This window comes from Hippoglossus stenolepis, chromosome 20 (assembly GCF_022539355.2).
Source record: "Hippoglossus stenolepis isolate QCI-W04-F060 chromosome 20, HSTE1.2, whole genome shotgun sequence".
NCBI classification, from domain to species: Eukaryota; Metazoa; Chordata; class Actinopteri; order Pleuronectiformes; family Pleuronectidae; genus Hippoglossus; species Hippoglossus stenolepis.
The window spans coordinates 4581397-4599518 of NC_061502.1; the positions used below are offsets into that span (position 1 = coordinate 4581397).

The following is an 18122-nucleotide window of genomic DNA, read 5'->3' on the forward strand; positions in this document are numbered from 1 at the left end:
TTTTACCTGTGGTACTCTCAATGAACATCTCTTCCTCTTCTTGATCCAGCGCAGTGTGTGAACCTTTTGGCAAGCTGCTGTTCTTGTTGCCCATCACCTCCGTCACCTCCACAGTCTTCTCCTCCAGATCAACTCCTCCAGATCAGTTTCTCAGACCCTGCAGTGGGCTGTGGCTGGGTCTCTCTATTAAGGCCTTCAGTAAAACAACATAAAAAACGTCCTCTGACAAAATACTACCCCTGAGTTGGACAAGCAAATAACTCAGGAAAGTTTGTGTCGCTCTAAGCTCCCGTTAAGGTTTCAAGGGCTTCTCGAATACTTGAGAGTGAGGTCTTAGAAGGTTTGGTTGTGATCACTCTTCAAAGAGCATGTGATTTAATCTTCCACTGCCTCTAATGGGTGGCCAAGAACAGAGAGATTTGATGTCCACTGAAGTCTTGGAGGGCTGGGTTGTGGAGGCTGCAGTTCCCTTTTCTCCGTGACCTTCTGCAGTCCTCGCTGGGGTTTATTTTCACTTTCTCTTCAGTGTAGATTTCCTTCCGTGTTCCAGGCAAGCTGTCAAAAAGAGTAGGTACATTTTAAAAAGGGAACACAACGTATATGACTCATGCATGTAAATGCTCTGACACAGAGAGGGAAGCGAAGCGAAGCAGCATTGCTGGTATAGAAATGACAGTTATGTCATTGACTGAAAGGCTCGTCTTTGTGTCTGAACCATGACTGTCCATTGAGGCATGGCAGAGTGGTCCATCAAGAATAACTCTAGGTTGAAAATAATAATTAAGTAGAATAATTAGCAAGGAGTATGTCATCGAATAGATCCAAAATACTCAGGACAAAATGTTTTAATGTCGAGGTCTTCTTGAGACTGTTAAGACACAATGGTGCTCTGAGCTAAATGCTAATTATAGCTCTTACTGATGGCACTAGATGCAAAGTTAAGTGATCATCAGAGCTATTACAAGTTACCCAGAGGGACACATCCATGTTTGTACCAAGATTTCTTACACAACCTCATAATGGCTGTGGAGATAAAATGTGTTAGCGTGTATACACAGGTTTTTCAAACACAGGTAAAACTGTTTTTTGTTTTTTTTAAGTGATTCACTCCTTTCCCTTTGCCAGTAGAGGAGTTTACCTTTCAGTTTTTTTCCTTGGTGCATCATGTTCAACGCACTGATCAGAGCCAATTCAAAACCTGTGTCCGCTGCAGAATCATTTGACCCAGGAGTGAATGCTGATTGAATCCATTTCCATTGCAGACAAAATGGAGAGAACAGAAACAACTGTGTGTGTTTTCACATGGAAACTATCCAACTAACCAGATGTTTTTTTGACCAGTGTAAAAGGGGCTTCAGTCTTTTCTACCCTCTGTAAAAACTCGCATTTCTCCCTAAACTAAGCACTGTATGATGCAAAAAGGTGACTTTTGTCTTCAAGACACCTAATAAAACCATATATTACCACATACTTCATGAAGTAAAATGGTAAACATGTGAAACTAAGGGGATTTAAGGAGGGGAGGGGATTTAGTGACCTGCCTGAGGCCATTTCACGGGGATTTAACTGTAGCTGTTGTCGCAGGGTTGACATTATCAGGGGGGCAGCTCTTTTACAGGATAGTCACTAGGGTCTTCTGACCAGTCCTGACACTGTAAATATTATCAGAAAATACGAAATATTGTATTGCCAAGGCTGTGTGTATTTTATCTTCTGTTTTCACAAGTTACATATTTCTTTTCCATTGAATTATGGCTTCAGAGATTCACACCTGTGTGCATGTATTTGAGCCTTACTAATGGGAGCCAGTTCAGAAATGTGTTCACAAATTTTACACACAAGATTGCAAACACCGTCTCTCTCTCTGCGTTGGTAGACGTGAGACAAGTGTCTGACACGCTCCACATATATATATATATTGTAATTCTGCCTCATGAAACCTACATTTTCAGCCTCAGTGGTCCCAGGGCATGAGAGCTGTGCGATACTGTGTGTTTGCACAGCTTGTTAGTGGTCATGTGAATGTTCTGAATTCTGCAACATGGAATGTGACACAAAGTACAAACATTGCATGGGAACAGAGGCTGACTCATGAGGATGTGTAGCATGAAATGAAGAATGATGCAGGGGCTAAAAATGAAGATTTGTGTGGACGGTGCTAAATCATGTTATGACAGTTTGCCTTTGCACTGTGAGGTTTCTCCTCTAAATTACCACATACTGTAAACTTTACTGTTTTATTCTGCACTTTACCTATTTTCCAATCAATAGGGTAAATAGCAATCATATATTTGGCCTATTCGATATTATTCATTGCTGCCCATTTTCCAAAGTTAAATTTGATGGCTTTTGTGCAAACTCAAATGTATTCACAATATATGAAGGTACTTCTCCCTATAAATTTATTCTGTTTTGTATTTTGTTTTAATCTAATTACATTTTTTGTATATATGTAAAACAAGAGTTATAATGAGAACGATTCAAGATTTAAAGAATAATCTTTGACAGAATCTCAATAAAAATAATTAAATGACCACACTTTTCTGCAGCCATCAGTGTCTATCACTTTACAGAGACTTAAAGTAATAGTTTGACATTTTAGAATATACAGTATGCCTTTTTGCTTTCTTGCTGAGAGATATAGGGGAAGATCAATTACACAGTAAATATGAAGCCGGAGCCAGCAGGTGGTTAGCTTAGCATAGAGACCAGAAACAAACAAACAAGCCACTGCATGTGGGAAATCACTGCACCCATGTTTTTTAAGGGTGAAACTGGAGTGGCACTCAGCAGAGCACATACCTCCACCAAAGCCAAACAAACCTACGTGTCTGCCTAGCTTCTATATTAGAAGGAAGGCTGATTATTCCTACTAAATTGTACAAACTCATAGATCTTAACACTATAGTTATGTCTGATTATCTTTATGTCAAATCTATACATCATTACATGTCAAAATCATCCCAAAATGTCCCATCTCATGATGTTAAGTCACGTGATTAAATAAAGATTCCTGGCTCTGTCCCTTTAACTGGATCTGCACCAAAATATAATGTTTTCTTTCCTGGCCCATGTCCCATCCCTCCACCCAGTGTGGTGCTAATCGGCTCTGTACTTTTTTGAGTAATCCTGCTGATAAATAAAGAAACCAATAACAATACAGGAGAAAACACAACATCCATGGTGGAGGTAGCAACAAACAAGGTCCTGTCAACTAGTGAGCTTTAACAGCGATAGATAGATGTTAACTTTGGACATAATATCTAATTCTAAAACTTAGTTTATAGTTATCCATTGCAGTGAATATCTTTGCTTATTGTTTAATCATGCCATATGGTTTGGAAATGAACAATTACAATGGAAAAAGCCAACATATTCCAAGTATAATGATGAGCAGCAATGTATCACATTTACCCTGGTAAAATAATAATATGACAAATACATAATCCATAATGTATGCATGTCATTTATTGCATATAATTTTTTCCCTGGGAGACATTTGTTTACTTTTTTCAATTTTTCAAATTTTTTTTATTCTGTCGCGTGTTAGGAGCATCATCAACCCCCACTCGCTTGCAGTGAAACTTGGGGATCCCCTGGTGTGCTCACACATCAACGTCTCCTGGATTTTCACAGACTTGGGGGTTCAGGCAGAGAAAGTCCACTTTTATTTAGAAGGGAAAAAAGTCTACTGACAGGACAGGGGCACTTCAGGGGCAAATCCGATTTCAGCTGGGGCCAGTGCCCTCCTGGCCCACTCCCTGGATCCGCCCCTGGCTCACTGCAGAGGGCTTGTCAGCAGCTGTCACTTGTGTTTGTGTTCACACCGCCATCATCATCATCATCACGTGATCACAGCCAGTCAGATTTTCAGCCAGTGTCTCACGTGAAAACACACAAACTGATGATTCTCTTGTTCTCTCTATTATTACACTGTTGTTTGCTGCTTTCAATTCATTTCCTCTTTTTCTGTTTGGATTTCTTTTTCGCACCAGTGGGTGGTCGAGGGTGCGTGCGCGCCCACGCGACAGTGCGTGGGGCCAAGTCAACATGTGCATGGACGGCGCGTGCAGCCGACGCTCTCGTGCACCACGGCACCTCGCGCTCAATTAATGCTTTTTTTTTCTGACGACATCAATTCACCGTCAGGATTGAAGAACTATATTACTGATATAAACGTGTGATCGTGGTGTAAAGACGATGTTGACCTAATAACCAGCAGCGTGTCTCAAGTAGATCACCCAGTTTATTTATATTCTCTAATAATCCCATCACTTCTTGTGTTTGCCATCTTTGAGTCTTCCCGTGGTAAATTCAATTAAACTCCCTCCGATAAGAAATCAAAACAAACCTCCACCATGTTAAGTTGCTGTCTCTGAGTAGAACAGGGAGGAGAGAGAAGTACTCACTGCTGGACGTGTCTCCTCTGGACATCAACGCTCCGCAGCAGCGGGGAACCGTCTCCCTCTGTGCCCGTCCTCCGGGCTCCTACAGCGGGCTCCTCGCTCCCCTCTCTCCGGCATCTGTCCGCCTCTGACAGCCTCTCTGGCCGCTTGTGTACGCTCCGATCCCGGGCTTCTTCTTTTTCTGCCTGTCACCTTCCCCTCATTGCCAGATAGCCTACATGTTCCTACACGTCGAGATGGTCGCTTTATTTATTTATTTATCTACGTATCGAGGCATGTGGCCGAGGCCGCCATCTTGTGGCAGATGTGTCACACTGGCTCCTGGCGCTGTGTCAGCGGTTATGTAACTACAGATGAGGCGGTCACATGGCGAGTTTAAGCTGAAAAGACCGTGCACGGGATTACAGAGGGAAAAATACAAAATGTGCATCGTCTTTGCTTTGTATTGTTACATTAGGTCAACAGAGTAAAACACATCTAAATCCGTGACATGTATCAGGCTGATGAGCTGCATCACTGTGGTACATATCCTCTGGTACAGCTGAATGAGCCTCTCCTCCCTCCTCTTCATTGGCATCATGCACTCCACTCACTATATTTATAAAGAGATCCCTCCTGAGTCCTGACATATGGCAGCCATTTAGTTCCAGTGTCTGTTGGAAGGTAGTCAATTGTTTAAAGAACAGAACACAAATATTTCTATTTTTATTCACATAAATAGCAAAATCTGAAAAACTGATTTGTTTCCTAATCTTTTCCAGAGCTCTCTTCTCTTCCAGAACACCTGTACCCTATATTCAATGAGAGTCCACCATTTGGTCAGTTTAACAAAAGATGACATCCCAGTTATGTAGCTGTGTTATTGCAACTCTTTAATGCATGAGTTAGATGTCATTAGCTCCACACTGCACAACAAGTAATGAAATGATTTTGTCATTTGACACAAATCAACTCATCAGTGAAGAAAGTGCTCAGGAGCCCTTTGATGGCTCATGCTGAAATATTTATTGAAGCCAAGGAGAAAATCCGAATCCATCAATACAACAACTGTGCATGAATTCCTCTCATATTCTGAAGTCCCATTTCCTGTGGTTATACTTTAAACCCCTCCAGATCATTTAGTGACTAAGTTTTAGTCTTTGAGTTTGCTAGTTCCTAAACAATCATAGAGACAGTATTGCCTCCTTACGCAGTCTCATACTGTATCTGTGGTGTCTAGGGAGTGAAGCCGTTGACCTTGGCCCATCTCTCGCATTTCCCCAAACACGACAGCCAGCTGCACGATGTCTCAAAGAGAGAGGAGGCCGTCCCTAGTTTAGTTGTAGTATGTTTTCATAAATCCTTATATGTTCAAATGTGTCAAGCATGTATTCCAATAATGACATAGAACTGAACTGGTAATTAACTGATAATGTAACAGTAACGTTACTGTTACTGTGTATTATCATACATTTTTGGATATACAGAAATTTGGAGGGTTGTGACATAAGTTGTGACGATAATAACTAGAATTTTAACAAGTTTTTAGTTTGCTTAGATAATTTCTTCAACTTAATCCTATTTAGCAGAGGGAGAAATAACATTAGGTTGATAATAATTTTGGCAAAAAGCGCCTCACAATAAAAACAAAATTCTTTACACCAAATGCAAGAACCAAAACTTATATATATACATATAAAATAGATATAGTGCGTTTAAATAATTACTGCAAATTCCAACAATTAGGAAGAAGCCACGTGATAGAAGTTTTAAGAAGAGATTTGGAGGAGCAGCCTGAGATCTCCCAGCAGGGAGTTCCACAGCTGAAGGGTCTGGACAGCAGAGACAGGAAAGGTCACCTTTGGGGATTTAGGAACCATTAGCAGGGTCCTGCCAGAGGATCTCAAGCAGCGATCAGGCTTATCCTGTTAGCACATTGTTGATGTAAGCAGGAGTCTGACCATTCAGTAAAATCTTCAAATCTTTAAGTCAATTCAAAAACATACAGGAAGCCGGTTAAGAGCAGCAAGGATTCCTTTAATATGTTTTACCAGCCCGGCAGGAGACATATGCATGTTTGTAAGTTTCTCCTGCTGATACCAGAATAGAGAACACTGCAACAGTCTAGTCTGTTAGAGATACAATCACAGATGACCTTTGTAAATCTGCAGAGGAAAGAAATCACCTGATCTGGGTTAACTGTCTCAGGTTATTAAAGCAGAAATGCACCATTTTAGTCACCTGAGCAACAAATGACAACACTGAGACTTAAATGATAGGATTAGACACCAAGACTATAGAGGATAGATTATTAACGCTATATTATTAATGCGGTGGAGTCTAGTAAGGTAATGTCCGTTTATTCTGACAGAACCAAATAACACAATCCTGTGATAATTTTCGCACATAAGTGGAGCCCCTCTCCCATATACAACAGTAGAAAGTGGGTAAAATATCTGAACCAACCATCTTGGTTTTTACAAACCATGTGTAAGCACAGTCTGGAGGGCAGGTGGAAAATTTGCAATAAAAGTGCAAAGATCGTTGTTTTCTTGCTTTATTCTCTTAAAATGTACAAATGAGTAGAACGATCGTTTAACTGTGTGAACAACATAAATGTGATTCCCACATCTTTATCTCAAAGTAGCTTTTCAAATGTTTGAACTGGCTCAGGCAAGTTCCATTTGTGTTTCCAGACGCTTACATTCCTCCAAATAATGAGAAATTATTTTTCTTCTCCTCATTTTTAAAACACACTCATGCATTATTCAGGTGTAAAAGACCCCTGGACTTTCTGCTGCATGGCTTCTGCACAAGTCCTTGTGTTTGTTTGTGTTTTCGTCCCTGTCCTCCCTATTTCTAAATCCAAGCACACACACAGGAACTTCAAATGAGGCTGCACGATGAGGAAGTGGAGCAGAAACAGAGGAAGGGCTAAGTCGTGGGAAGGAAGGAAGATATGGTGTGTGTGTGTGTTTGTGTGTGTGTGTGCGTGTGTGCGTGTGTGCGTGCGTGTTGCGTGTTTTGAGTTTGACTTTATAATTGGGACGCTTTAGGGCTGAACTCTGCTTTTTCTCATTACATTTTCACTTGCTCTGGACGACATGAAAAGTCGTCCTGTTGTTACTTTGGATCACAACAAAACAACATCATTTTCACTCTCTTTGTGCACACACACACTCATACATACTCATGAATACATACAAAATGAATACACACTCTGATCGCTACATACCGACAAAAATGTGATGGAGAGGCATCTATACAACTTTAATTTTTGCAATGTCTACAAACACAGGAAAGAGCTGAGCTCATCCATTAACAGTAACATACAACATGCTGATTTATCACATTCACAAGACAAACATCCAGTGTGTGTGTGTGTGTGTGTGTGTGTGTGTGTGTGTGTGTCTTCCCGTATGTTTAAATCGATCCAGGTAGAAAACCCAACATTGTCTATTGATTACTATGCTTCAGTGTCTCCTCTCTGATTGGCTCAGAGGTCCAGATCGGCTCAGAGCCACTTCAGATACAATGACGTTTTAACTTTAATGTAATTACTCCTCCATTAGCCTGAGAGTAGAAGCCACATTTTTTTTATTCTGGCCCCCAATCACTTACTAATGCATTTCAGCAGTTTATTGATCACAGACTACTCATCTTCTGAAGAGAAGGAAAAACCCTCACAAAATCACAATCTTCAATCCTTCACTCATCTTTTCACCCAACTCAGTCACTGATTGAGTCACAGTTTACTCAGAAACTGCTTTGAACCCGGCTTCATTTTAAGTATTTTTTACATTACTTTCAAAAGATTTAAAATATGGTTTTATCTTTACAATGGTTATCATCACCACAATCTATTTACACATCAGGTTAGCACGGTTTACCCTTTTGAACATCAGCTGTTAAATAACCGTGAACGGCAAACTTCATGAAACAGAGAACAACTTTTAAGGCAGAATGATTTCATTACTCAGAGACAGGTTGAAGTTTTGCTGCAAAACATGAATTATTGTTCAAATGAATGACACAATTATCAATGTTGTCTTATTAAAATCAAGATTTTAATTACTCAGTTCGATCAATAAGTCAGTGGAGATTTCAATAAAGAAAACACAAAGAACACAAAGATCATGGACAAATAAAGTGCAGTGAACTGGATTCTAAGTCTGTAACATATCAGTGAGTGTCGGCGTGTAGTTGAGATCCATGGTATGAAGACAGTGAGGTACATGTATGTATCAAATTTACCCGAAAATGCTCAAGTGAAAAGAGATAAATTACAAAAAAGTGCATAACGTTGGGGACCTTGAGTACACAGACGTGTTAGCCTCTGTAATAGAATCCAATATTAAGTGTATTTGTACAGTTTTAAAGGTAGGGTTGGTAATTTGTTTCTGACACACTTGTTATCTTCTCTGTTGAAATTCTCTTCACGACCCGTCAATAAATAAACACGACTAGTGCGAATTAAATGATTGGTCAGGGTACCTGTCTGTCACTAACTGACCTGCCTGCCAACGTGCACCCTGCCCATGCTCTAACTGCGTATGACGGGGAAACCACTACACCATACACAAACCAAACACCGCCGAAGCAGAGACGACAGCCAGAAGTTAGCCAGCGAGTCTTTTGGCAGTTGTCAGTCAGAGCATGTTCAAGTGTTTTGGGGGCATAGCTTTGACAAGAGGGCAGATTGGGTATCGGTTGCATTTTTTTCAAAGTGTTGCTGGCTTTTGATGGATTTTCCAGGATTACCAACCCTAGCTTTAAACCCAAAGGGAACCTTTCAAAACGACCAAGATCCAAGAACCAAGATGAGACCACTAAGGTTTATCACCCTAAAGGGGTTGGTTCACCCAAAAATGAAAATTGTTTATCTATTCACCGCTATGCCGATGGAGGGGTGGGTGAAGTGTTTGAGTCCACAAAACACTTTTGGAAAACAGCGTTGCAGCCAAATCCAACAGTTCTCGCTGATCTCGTTTAGCGCCCCTGAAACTCAAACTCTTCACCCACCCCTTCATCAGCATAGGGGTGAGTAAATAATGAGTGAATTTAAATTATTGGGTGAACTATCCCTTTTAAACAAAATTTTGATGTTTTTAATTCTCAGAAGATTCTTACAGAGGAGAGTCTAATGTACTTTTTCCTTTACCTAGCACCTAGCACCTAGCACCTTAGATCGTATATTCATATATTGTTAGCATTAGATGCTGCACTGAGTTAAACTGATGCTTTGAGGTGAAAGGAATGAATCTTTTCGGCGTCTAATGTGCATGAACGTCTAAAAAGTGAATGGTCACAAATTGCACCAGACTCCACTCTCTTTCTTTGGGTAATTTACAGTAAGCTACCAAAGATAATGGAGTAGGTAAGAACATAAAGTGTGTGTTACGACAAGACAGTCAGTGGGACAAAGATTTTAGTGTTCTATGATAATAAATAAATGAATAGAAATAAACTGATGATACATAAGAGTCTGAGGAAAAGAGATGCCTCATCAAATGTGTCCCTGTTCTCGCCATTCAACTCAGATTCCCTTGAAGGTTCTCTGCTCCGGCGTTTTTTCGTCGTCTCTTATTCCGTCTCTTGGCAGCGGCATTGAAGCAGGTGACCATCGTGACGTTGGCCTTGCAGCGATCGACTCTGTTCTCCAGCCGAGCCGTCACCACCTCCAGGTGCTCCAGGTGCTCCAGGGAGTCCACCTCGAACATCTGCCACAGGTCAACTGAAACAGGACAGGGAGGTAACGCTGAAGCCGTTTGTAACGTAAAGCATCTAACAAATGTATTACTGTGTTATTGTATATAGACAACATTATAGGAAGGTTAAAGGGAACTATATATATATATTTTCAGCCCAAAGTATAGCCAGTGAGTCCGTAGAGTGTGATGTGATTATTCTTTGATATCAGTAACTGTAACAAACACTGCACAGGATGCTGTTATTAAATTAATGATGTTTCCAGACTCTCGTACAATGAAACTTATGTAATACCAATGATTGGATATAGCACCAGTAGTGGCAGTATGCTGCCCCCTGTGGAAATGCTGTGATAACACAAGCTCATTATTTGCCAATTCACTGATATTATTCTCACTGTTTCAGTCATTTTTCAAAATGACAAATACAAAAATGCCAGCCAGTATCTGGTTCCAGCTTCTCCTCCCTCTCCCTCTGTTTCTTTTCTCTTTCATACATACTGGTTGCTTCAATATATTTTGGTCCGTCAAAATATTATTGAACATGTTTCTCTAGGCTCTATAAGATAATGTCACATGCTTTCTATTTGATCTATTTAATTGCAAAATCCTCAAGCCTTAATTGAGAGGTTGAGATTTTTACATTCTATTTATGTTAAACATTGCAACTGTCTCCACTTTGCATTCAGTAAAACATATATCACATATTTCAGTGTTGAACATGTGTACATAGGCTACTGGCTTCTGTTACCTATATGTGCAACTCCTGAAGATACCATGACCTGGATGACTGAGAATTCTTATACAGTTGTACAAAGAATATGTTACAACAACTGAACTCCTGTGATTTTCCGGAGAAAAATATTATTCTGTGTGTTTATTTTTCAAATAACAAATAATTTCACTGACAATCTCCGTTCCATTTTGCAGGCTCCAGCACGAGGTGGTGTTTGACCTGCTCCAGATCTCCCCTCAGGTTGTTGTATTTGGCTCGGACCTCTCACATCCTCTGCTGACGGTGCTCCAAAAACTTGAGCTTGGCACTGAAGCACGCTGGGCCCTGAAAACACATACATACACACATTTCATGTCTTTTCCTTTTGTTCACAAAAATAAACTGGATACTTGGATACTGGACACGTTGTTATGTATCCATGACCTCATAACAGCCAGATTTGACATTTTTTTAATCTACAAACCCCTCAGCTCCAATATACAGATATTACCCAGACTGACAAATACAAACACATACAGTCTGAACTTTTCTCTGAAGAGCGAGACTGGATTTTTGAAATGTAGTATTTTGAAATATTTAAATAGTTTGGAGAATATTACCCGAGTTTATCTAATCCCACCTAGAATGAATTATTAGCAATCTCATGATTCTTAAGCAGGATCTGGAGTTGAGCTTCTTAGGTTTGTCTTGTTCTATAATTTCTGACCATATTTATGAAATGAATGTATTGCTTTGGAAAATGAAGAGAAGCGGAATCTTAAAAATATGTGGATCAATGCTTTGTGTTCAGATTTGACTGACTTCAGACTCTGAGAAAAGGGAAAAAAATGAGGCAAACCAAATCATCAAACCACAATAACCAGTTTTTCATTTTTTTAAAATCACCGACTCACACCGGCTCACCTCCTTTACCCTCAACCACTTTCCCTTCCTGCCTCACAGTTTGAAAACCTCTGTTCCACACCAACACACACCAACACAAATACCCTTTAGAGGTTGGATCAACAACGGGGGGGTGGGGGGGTGGCTTTGTTATATCTCTCCACACTCACCACCACCACCACCATGTAAACATCATGTCAGGCCACAGATGACACATCTGGGGAGTAAATCAAGGCATTTCTGTAGGGCACTGGATAAAAGGACTTCTGATCATACTAACCTTATTACACAGGAGGGACCTTTTGAATAAATTCACATTTTTAAGGGAAAACTAAAAATGTCTAAAATATTAAGTATGAAGTGTAATGCTATAACTACTGTAATACCACAAAATAACTCCCCTACACCCTATATATTAATATAATAAAATATAGGTAACATTTTCAGATGTTGTGATTTCAATATTCATATGTACTATTTATTAAAATAATGTATTTAACCTACAGTGAGTTGGACTGGTTTTACCTCCAGTGTTCTTTGTTCGTAGCTGCAGCATTGACCCAATTTCCCCCATGTGGTCATTAAAATTGTATCAAAGTTGCCATGTCTGAGACGGATGGAGGCAGGGAGTAGTCTCTTGAGGCCAGACCTCTCGTCATGGGGACATTACGTCACCATACGCACCCGGTCTTGTTTTTTTTCGAGCACGATTCAACTCAGCATGCAGGGTGGAATCTTTAACCTATTTAACCCTCAGTTACCCCAGGGTGAATTCCCTGAGGATGCTATTTGGTGCCTTATTACAGTAGCCGTATGGCAGCTTCCCAGTATGACCACAGTCTTTCTTTGAGGCCACTGCTAGTTGTGCTTTTCTCAAGGACACTGTGACGAAGTGAAATCATTTAATTATTTTTCCAAGCAAGCAAAGGGGAACGCTCGTGATGTCTGCAGCTACTGCCCCGTAAACTACTCAGTCGGATCCACTACTGGAGCTGTGCTTATGATACAAGCTGTGGTGACTTGCAACATTACTGGCTTCAAATGAGGTTATGGTTTTTAGTATTCAAATGCAACAATATAGTGTCTAGATGTTTTCTAAAAAATGTCATTATGGCAGCAGCTGTGTTATAAGGTGACCTTGTGGTTTGATAGGAATATGTCAAATCTGCTGTTCAATCTGAATCCATTTGAAAATCATGGAAAATCAAATTTTCAACATTTGCAAGTACTTGCTAAATCAAGGGATAGGTGACCAAAACATGTATTTAAAAAAGTGAACTATCTCTTTACACTTATTCAGTTTGAATTTAATTTTTAAGACTAATTTATGTTCATTACTTGCTACAACCTAAAAAACAACAGGAGCAGCAGAAAAATATAAACTTTTGACTAAATGTATCAAACACACTGAAATAAGAGGTGAAGCCTCCTAAACTCATATGTAATCTACCTGAATGTTTTCTGCATTGCTTTTTGCAAGGAGCAACAAAGGAAAAAGAGTGTGATAAGAGAATCTTTTTTTTTTTTTAAATCCAGTTCTTTTTCTTTGTGGCGAAATGGGTTATGCTGCTATTCATACCTGAAGCTGATAAGATGAACGGGGCTTTGGAGACCCTAGAAAAAGTTTGGCAGAGATTCGGTTTACCAGATCTTTCCATGGGTCGCTGGCAGAGGTTGATAAAGGTCATATATTATGAAATGCCCTTTAACCTCCAAAGGAAATTCTAAATAAACCCAGCACCTGTTTGCCAGCACCTGCTCTTTTCTGCATCCTCTGCACATTGTCGATCTCATAGACCTTGATCTCATAGGCCTCTGGGATTCCTAGATCCACCCAGCGAGAGCGCAGACCACTGGCCGAGCGTCTCAGGGATGAGGCTGTATCTTGGGCAGGACGACGCTGGTGAGTTCCTACAGTATGGTGAGGCAGATATAGCAGTTAAAGATTTTTTTTCTCTTCTACTCTCTGTGAAACATTCTCCTATACATAGTATAGCAGATATACACAGAAAAACTATTCTTATTGTTGGAATAAAACCTAATTTTAAGGATTGTATTATATTTTAGTTGAATTGGCGTTAAGTTAAATTCAGCAACATAGACGTAAGGTCATGCGGTTTTGTTCTAAGGTCTTATTTTACATATTAAAAACCCTGCTTGTGGTGCTTATCTATCTACAAAGTGAATGAAGCTGGAACAAGAGTATTCTTGAGCTGCTTCATTAATTATGTCAGAAACCAGTCTATACTAAAAGCATCGTGTGACACAGTATGAATAAATCTAAATGATAAATTAAGGCGCGTGTCCCTGAGTTCCTTTCATCACCCAGACCATGCGCACTTCAGTTTGCCCAAGGGCAAATGCAGCTCGCCAGTGCCAGAATAATACAGTCAAGACAGGACACATAATTTTATGATGAGTGTTTCTGAATTACTGCATTTGCAGTTCAGGAAGTTCAGGTGATCTTTTAATTCTAATGTGAGACAGAATTAATTTACCTGATTAACTTCTAATTCATATTCTGAATTAGCAAAAGCTTTGTCTGTCCCATTGTCAGAGACTGTTAACCATGATTCTAACAAAAATGCTATTAAAATGTTCTCTCTCTCTGTTTGATTCCATTCTCATGTAATGATAGTATGCAAACATCCCTGTATGTAAGTCACTGTATCAGCCAAACACAATTTTCTGCAGTTATCCTTCCATCAGTAAGTGCCGTCTCTGGCTTCATGTATTAATTATGTGGCCTCCTACACAAGGTCTGAGTACATGTGCGTCATCTCCAGTTAATGTTACATTAAAATGTTATGTGGTCAGAGTACAAACCCAAAAATATGATCACTAGTCTTATGATAAAATTAAAAACGTTTTTTGGAAGAATAATCCAAAATCTGTCAGTTGAAACAGTATATATTATGTTCATCTTTTATCTTTTCATCTTTGGACCACAGTGAAATTTGCATCAGAATATATCATCAGAATATCAGAATATACCATCAGAAATTTTCAAATGAAATATGATGCAGCAGTGTTTTTCCTGTACCTGACATGAATGTGCCAAGGTGCTTTGTGCTAAGATGCTATGTACTTTGAGTATAAACTAACAAGTTTATGCCCCAAACACCGTCAACACAATGATCTTTCAAGCGGAGACAATTGATGATCACATTTCACAAAAGGCCAGTTATTCCAGATGTTTTACCTGTGCTGCCTTTCCTCCGAGACGATCTGGAGTTGCGAGCCACGCTGAGGACAGAGCTGCTCCTGTCGCTGACGGAGTCTCGGTTTGAGGTGCTGCTACCGGTGGTTTCACTGTCCCTCAACATGCTGTCATAGCCACTGCTCACCAAACTGTTCCTGTGAGAGAAATACAGGGATGTCTTCCCCATTGCTGGTGGCAAATCACCACTCAACACACTCGTGGTATCACTCGCATGCCCACTCAGGTGATCAGGCGTGCGGGGAGCGGTCATCTGATTGTATGGTGAGGGAAAACTGGTCATCTCGTCCACTCCTCCTAAAGTGAGGCTGGAGGCTGTTTCCTTAAGTAGGTCTGAGAGCCGACCATTGACAAACCCCTGGATGACAGATTTTGTGGATGAGCACGTGGAACTCTGGCTTGGAGTCCGACTGGTGGATTGATAAGACAGTGGAGGGGAAGAAGAGAGAAAGGAGGATGTTCGCTCAAAGCTAACAGTTTTACTGTCCGGGGAAAGACTGGCACTGCGACTGGTGGACTGACGTATGCCTTTGTGGGACAGACTGAGGTTCTTGATGCTGGAGGCAGACAGTCGACGGACTTTGGGGGAAGCTATCTTAAGTTTCCCAACAGCAGAGAGCTTGTGATGAGAATGCTTGACAGATTGAGGAGCTGGGTTTTCAGAATAGAAGTGATGACTCGCGTCAGACCGATGAGTCTTTCTGGGACCCCTGCTAGCCCTTGGTAAAGTACAATGTCCCTCATTATTGTCTTTATTACCTCCCTTACAAGCCCCTTCAATGCATCCCTTTGAGCTCCCCTTCGAGCTCATAGAGGTGTTACTGCTGCCTCTGTTCAGAGCCGGGAAGTCTCTTGGGAGTCTCCCAAGGGAATTTGTCCTGCCAGCCAGCTGCTCCAATTTGGCACTGAAAAGCCTGCCACTGTTCTCAATGGGTGACTGCAACCTCCCACTTATTTCCTCATGTTTCATTCTTAGACTTGAGTTCTCAAGCAAAGATCCAACACCCTTTCTGGAGGTGTTACCTGCTTCCTGTTTATACTCTGCTCCATATTTCCAGGGAGAGGATAATTGGAGGTTGTGGCTCACTGAGGAGTTCTGTCTGCCCTGCCTCCTCTCCAGAGTTACCCCTGGGCTACATGGGGTGGATGATGTCACCCCCCTTGGGTCTCTGTGGTGGTCGGCCATGTGACAGTCCTGGTGGTTGGCATCTTGCCAGGCTCTAGGCAAACTACCTGTTTTACAGGAAGCATGGGCAGTTTCCTGGCAACCAGGTGAAACACCAATTCTCTTGGGTGCATTTCCCACATGTTTGGAGATGATTTCTCCCCCCTCTGAGCACCCTTTAGAGTTAGTGGAATAAACATGTTCCCTGTCTCTAGGGTGTCTCCTGTCTGTGTTTCTCGGTCTCTTTCCACACATTTTGTTGTCTGCAGTTTCATTGCAGAAAGCTGAATCTTCCATCACCATTGGCACTGAACAGAGTTTGCTACAAGGTGAGTCACAAACCTTGTCAGGTTGTTTGACCTGTGTTTCAGAGGCAAAGGCGCCACTTCTCTTCTCAAGAGTCTCCTGTCCTGGAGATTTTACATTATTTCTTTTAAGCTCAGACCCTGACTTGACTCGTGTGTTAGTATTATGGATATTTCCTTTTTCATTACCAACATCCAAAATACAATCTGTACTGATCAACATGGGGTTAATAAATGAAGGCAAGAACCCTTTTTCCCTTCTGAATTGATACTGGGGTTTGTCATTGCTAGCCTCTGGGGCTACAGGCTGCACAACAGAGCCTTCAGTTGTACTGGAGGAACCTGTTGCTACAGATTCTTCACTAACATTGCTAATGATCCTGATTGGTTGGGAGCTGGCAGAGCGTTGAGCACGTGCCTGGGACTCAGCAGCTTCTCTAATACAAATAATATTTCCACCTGTCCTCCCTCTGTTCAATGCTCCACTGATGGTCACCTCCTCTACCATTGAGAAGACCAGTTCATCTTGACCCTTAAGGTCCAGTGGCTGTTGAACAGTCACTGTGATGGTGGCCTTCATTTCCCTACCATCTTCTGTGGGGTAATTAGGTAAGACATCCCCATGTATAACACTGTTAGCCAGGGAGTGTGAAGAGGAGCAGGAGGAGGGAGGAGATATGGGGGAGCTTTTGCCAACTGGTGAGGTCCTTTTGACTTGTTTGAACCATTCAGCACTTTCAGGACTCTCCTGCTTTCCTGAAGGCTGAGGTTTAAGGGGATTTGTGACGGCAATACCTTGCTGAGCAGGAAACTTATCACCTGACTTAAGCGTTCCAGTGTTGGGAAGCTCAGAGCGACAGGTCATGTTCAGACTCAGAGTTTGATTCAGGAGTTCCTCACTGGAACTGGTTCCACTGCACTCCTCACAATCATACAGGCCGGAATCCTCTCTCTGAAAACTGTCTGCATCTGTTTGCCGTTCTCCATCAGAGTTCTGACTGCAGCCTAGCCCCTGATTCAATGGCTGAGGTGTTTCTGATGATTTTGTGTCCATCTGCTTCCCTGCTTCTTTCTGGGGTTGTGATTTGGTTGTGACGTTGTTAACAGAAGGGCCTTTTGAAGAAGACTTAAGCACCTCCAATATCACCTCACTTCCATCGATACAGCCCAAACGCTCTTGAAGCTCAGCAAATGTTTCACATTTAAGACAATCCCTCTCTGGCGGCTTCATGTCTGCTTTGAGCAGTTCCATGTTACCTTGAACAGTTTCCTCCTTCTTCTCTCCCCGCAGCTGAGGAATTCTCAGAAGCTCTTGCAGGAGAGCGGTAAACTCGGGGTCGTCCAAGTCAGCTTTGTTGGGATGCAGAGAAGGTATGATAGGTACAAATTCAGGTTGTGTCAGTCTTGGGGCAGCTTTAGAGTGGATGAAGCCATCGGAGTCTATCTGGATGACCGTGTCACAGGACTGCTCACTGCTGGAATGTTCATCTAGTTCACCACGAAGACGGTAAGGATGGGTGTCAACATCTACCTCATCTGTGGAGTGGAAGGCCCGCAGGGAGAAGGACTGAGGCCCTCTCTTTTCTCGAGTTAAACTCCTCGCGCAAGGAGAGCAGGAGGTGGATTGCTGTTGAATAAAGATGAAACATGGAGTTAGATCTAGATCAGGACTAGCCAGAACATAAATGATGAATACATTTTCGGGGAACGATGGAAGCATT

At 41.4% G+C, this 18122-nt stretch overlaps 2 protein-coding genes and 1 long non-coding RNA gene across 5 annotated transcripts in view; 1 reads left to right on the forward strand and 2 right to left on the reverse strand.

Moving 5' to 3' along the window:
- The window catches only part of cnstb (consortin, connexin sorting protein b), a 19803-nt gene extending 15054 nt beyond the window's left edge, over positions 1-4749 (reverse strand). Inside the window, exons 1-3 of one of the 2 annotated variants that reach the window (XM_035143871.2) lie at positions 4410-4749; positions 148-555; positions 7-115 (exon numbers count right to left, since the gene is read on the reverse strand). In XM_035143871.2, coding sequence (XP_034999762.2) covers positions 7-94 — 88 coding nt within the window. In that variant the 5' untranslated portion in view covers positions 95-115; positions 148-555; positions 4410-4749. Of the gene's footprint in view, positions 1-6; positions 556-4409 lie in introns of both variants that reach the window. The other variant, XM_035143869.2, reaches the window with a different exon arrangement.
- The window catches only part of LOC118099354, a 23852-nt gene extending 12624 nt beyond the window's left edge, over positions 1-11228 (forward strand). For both annotated transcript variants that reach the window (XR_007032272.1, XR_004694269.2), the window contains 2 exons: positions 9926-10137; positions 11024-11228. This is a non-coding gene — a long non-coding RNA (uncharacterized LOC118099354). The remainder of the gene's footprint in view (positions 1-9925; positions 10138-11023) is intronic.
- Positions 8431-18122, reverse strand: part of kif26bb (kinesin family member 26Bb) — a 25320-nt gene continuing 15628 nt past the window's right edge. The window contains 4 exon segments of the mRNA XM_035143868.2: positions 8431-10119; positions 11003-11153; positions 13453-13622; positions 14914-18028. Coding sequence (XP_034999759.2) covers positions 9917-10119; positions 11003-11153; positions 13453-13622; positions 14914-18028 — 3639 coding nt within the window. The 3' untranslated portion in view covers positions 8431-9916.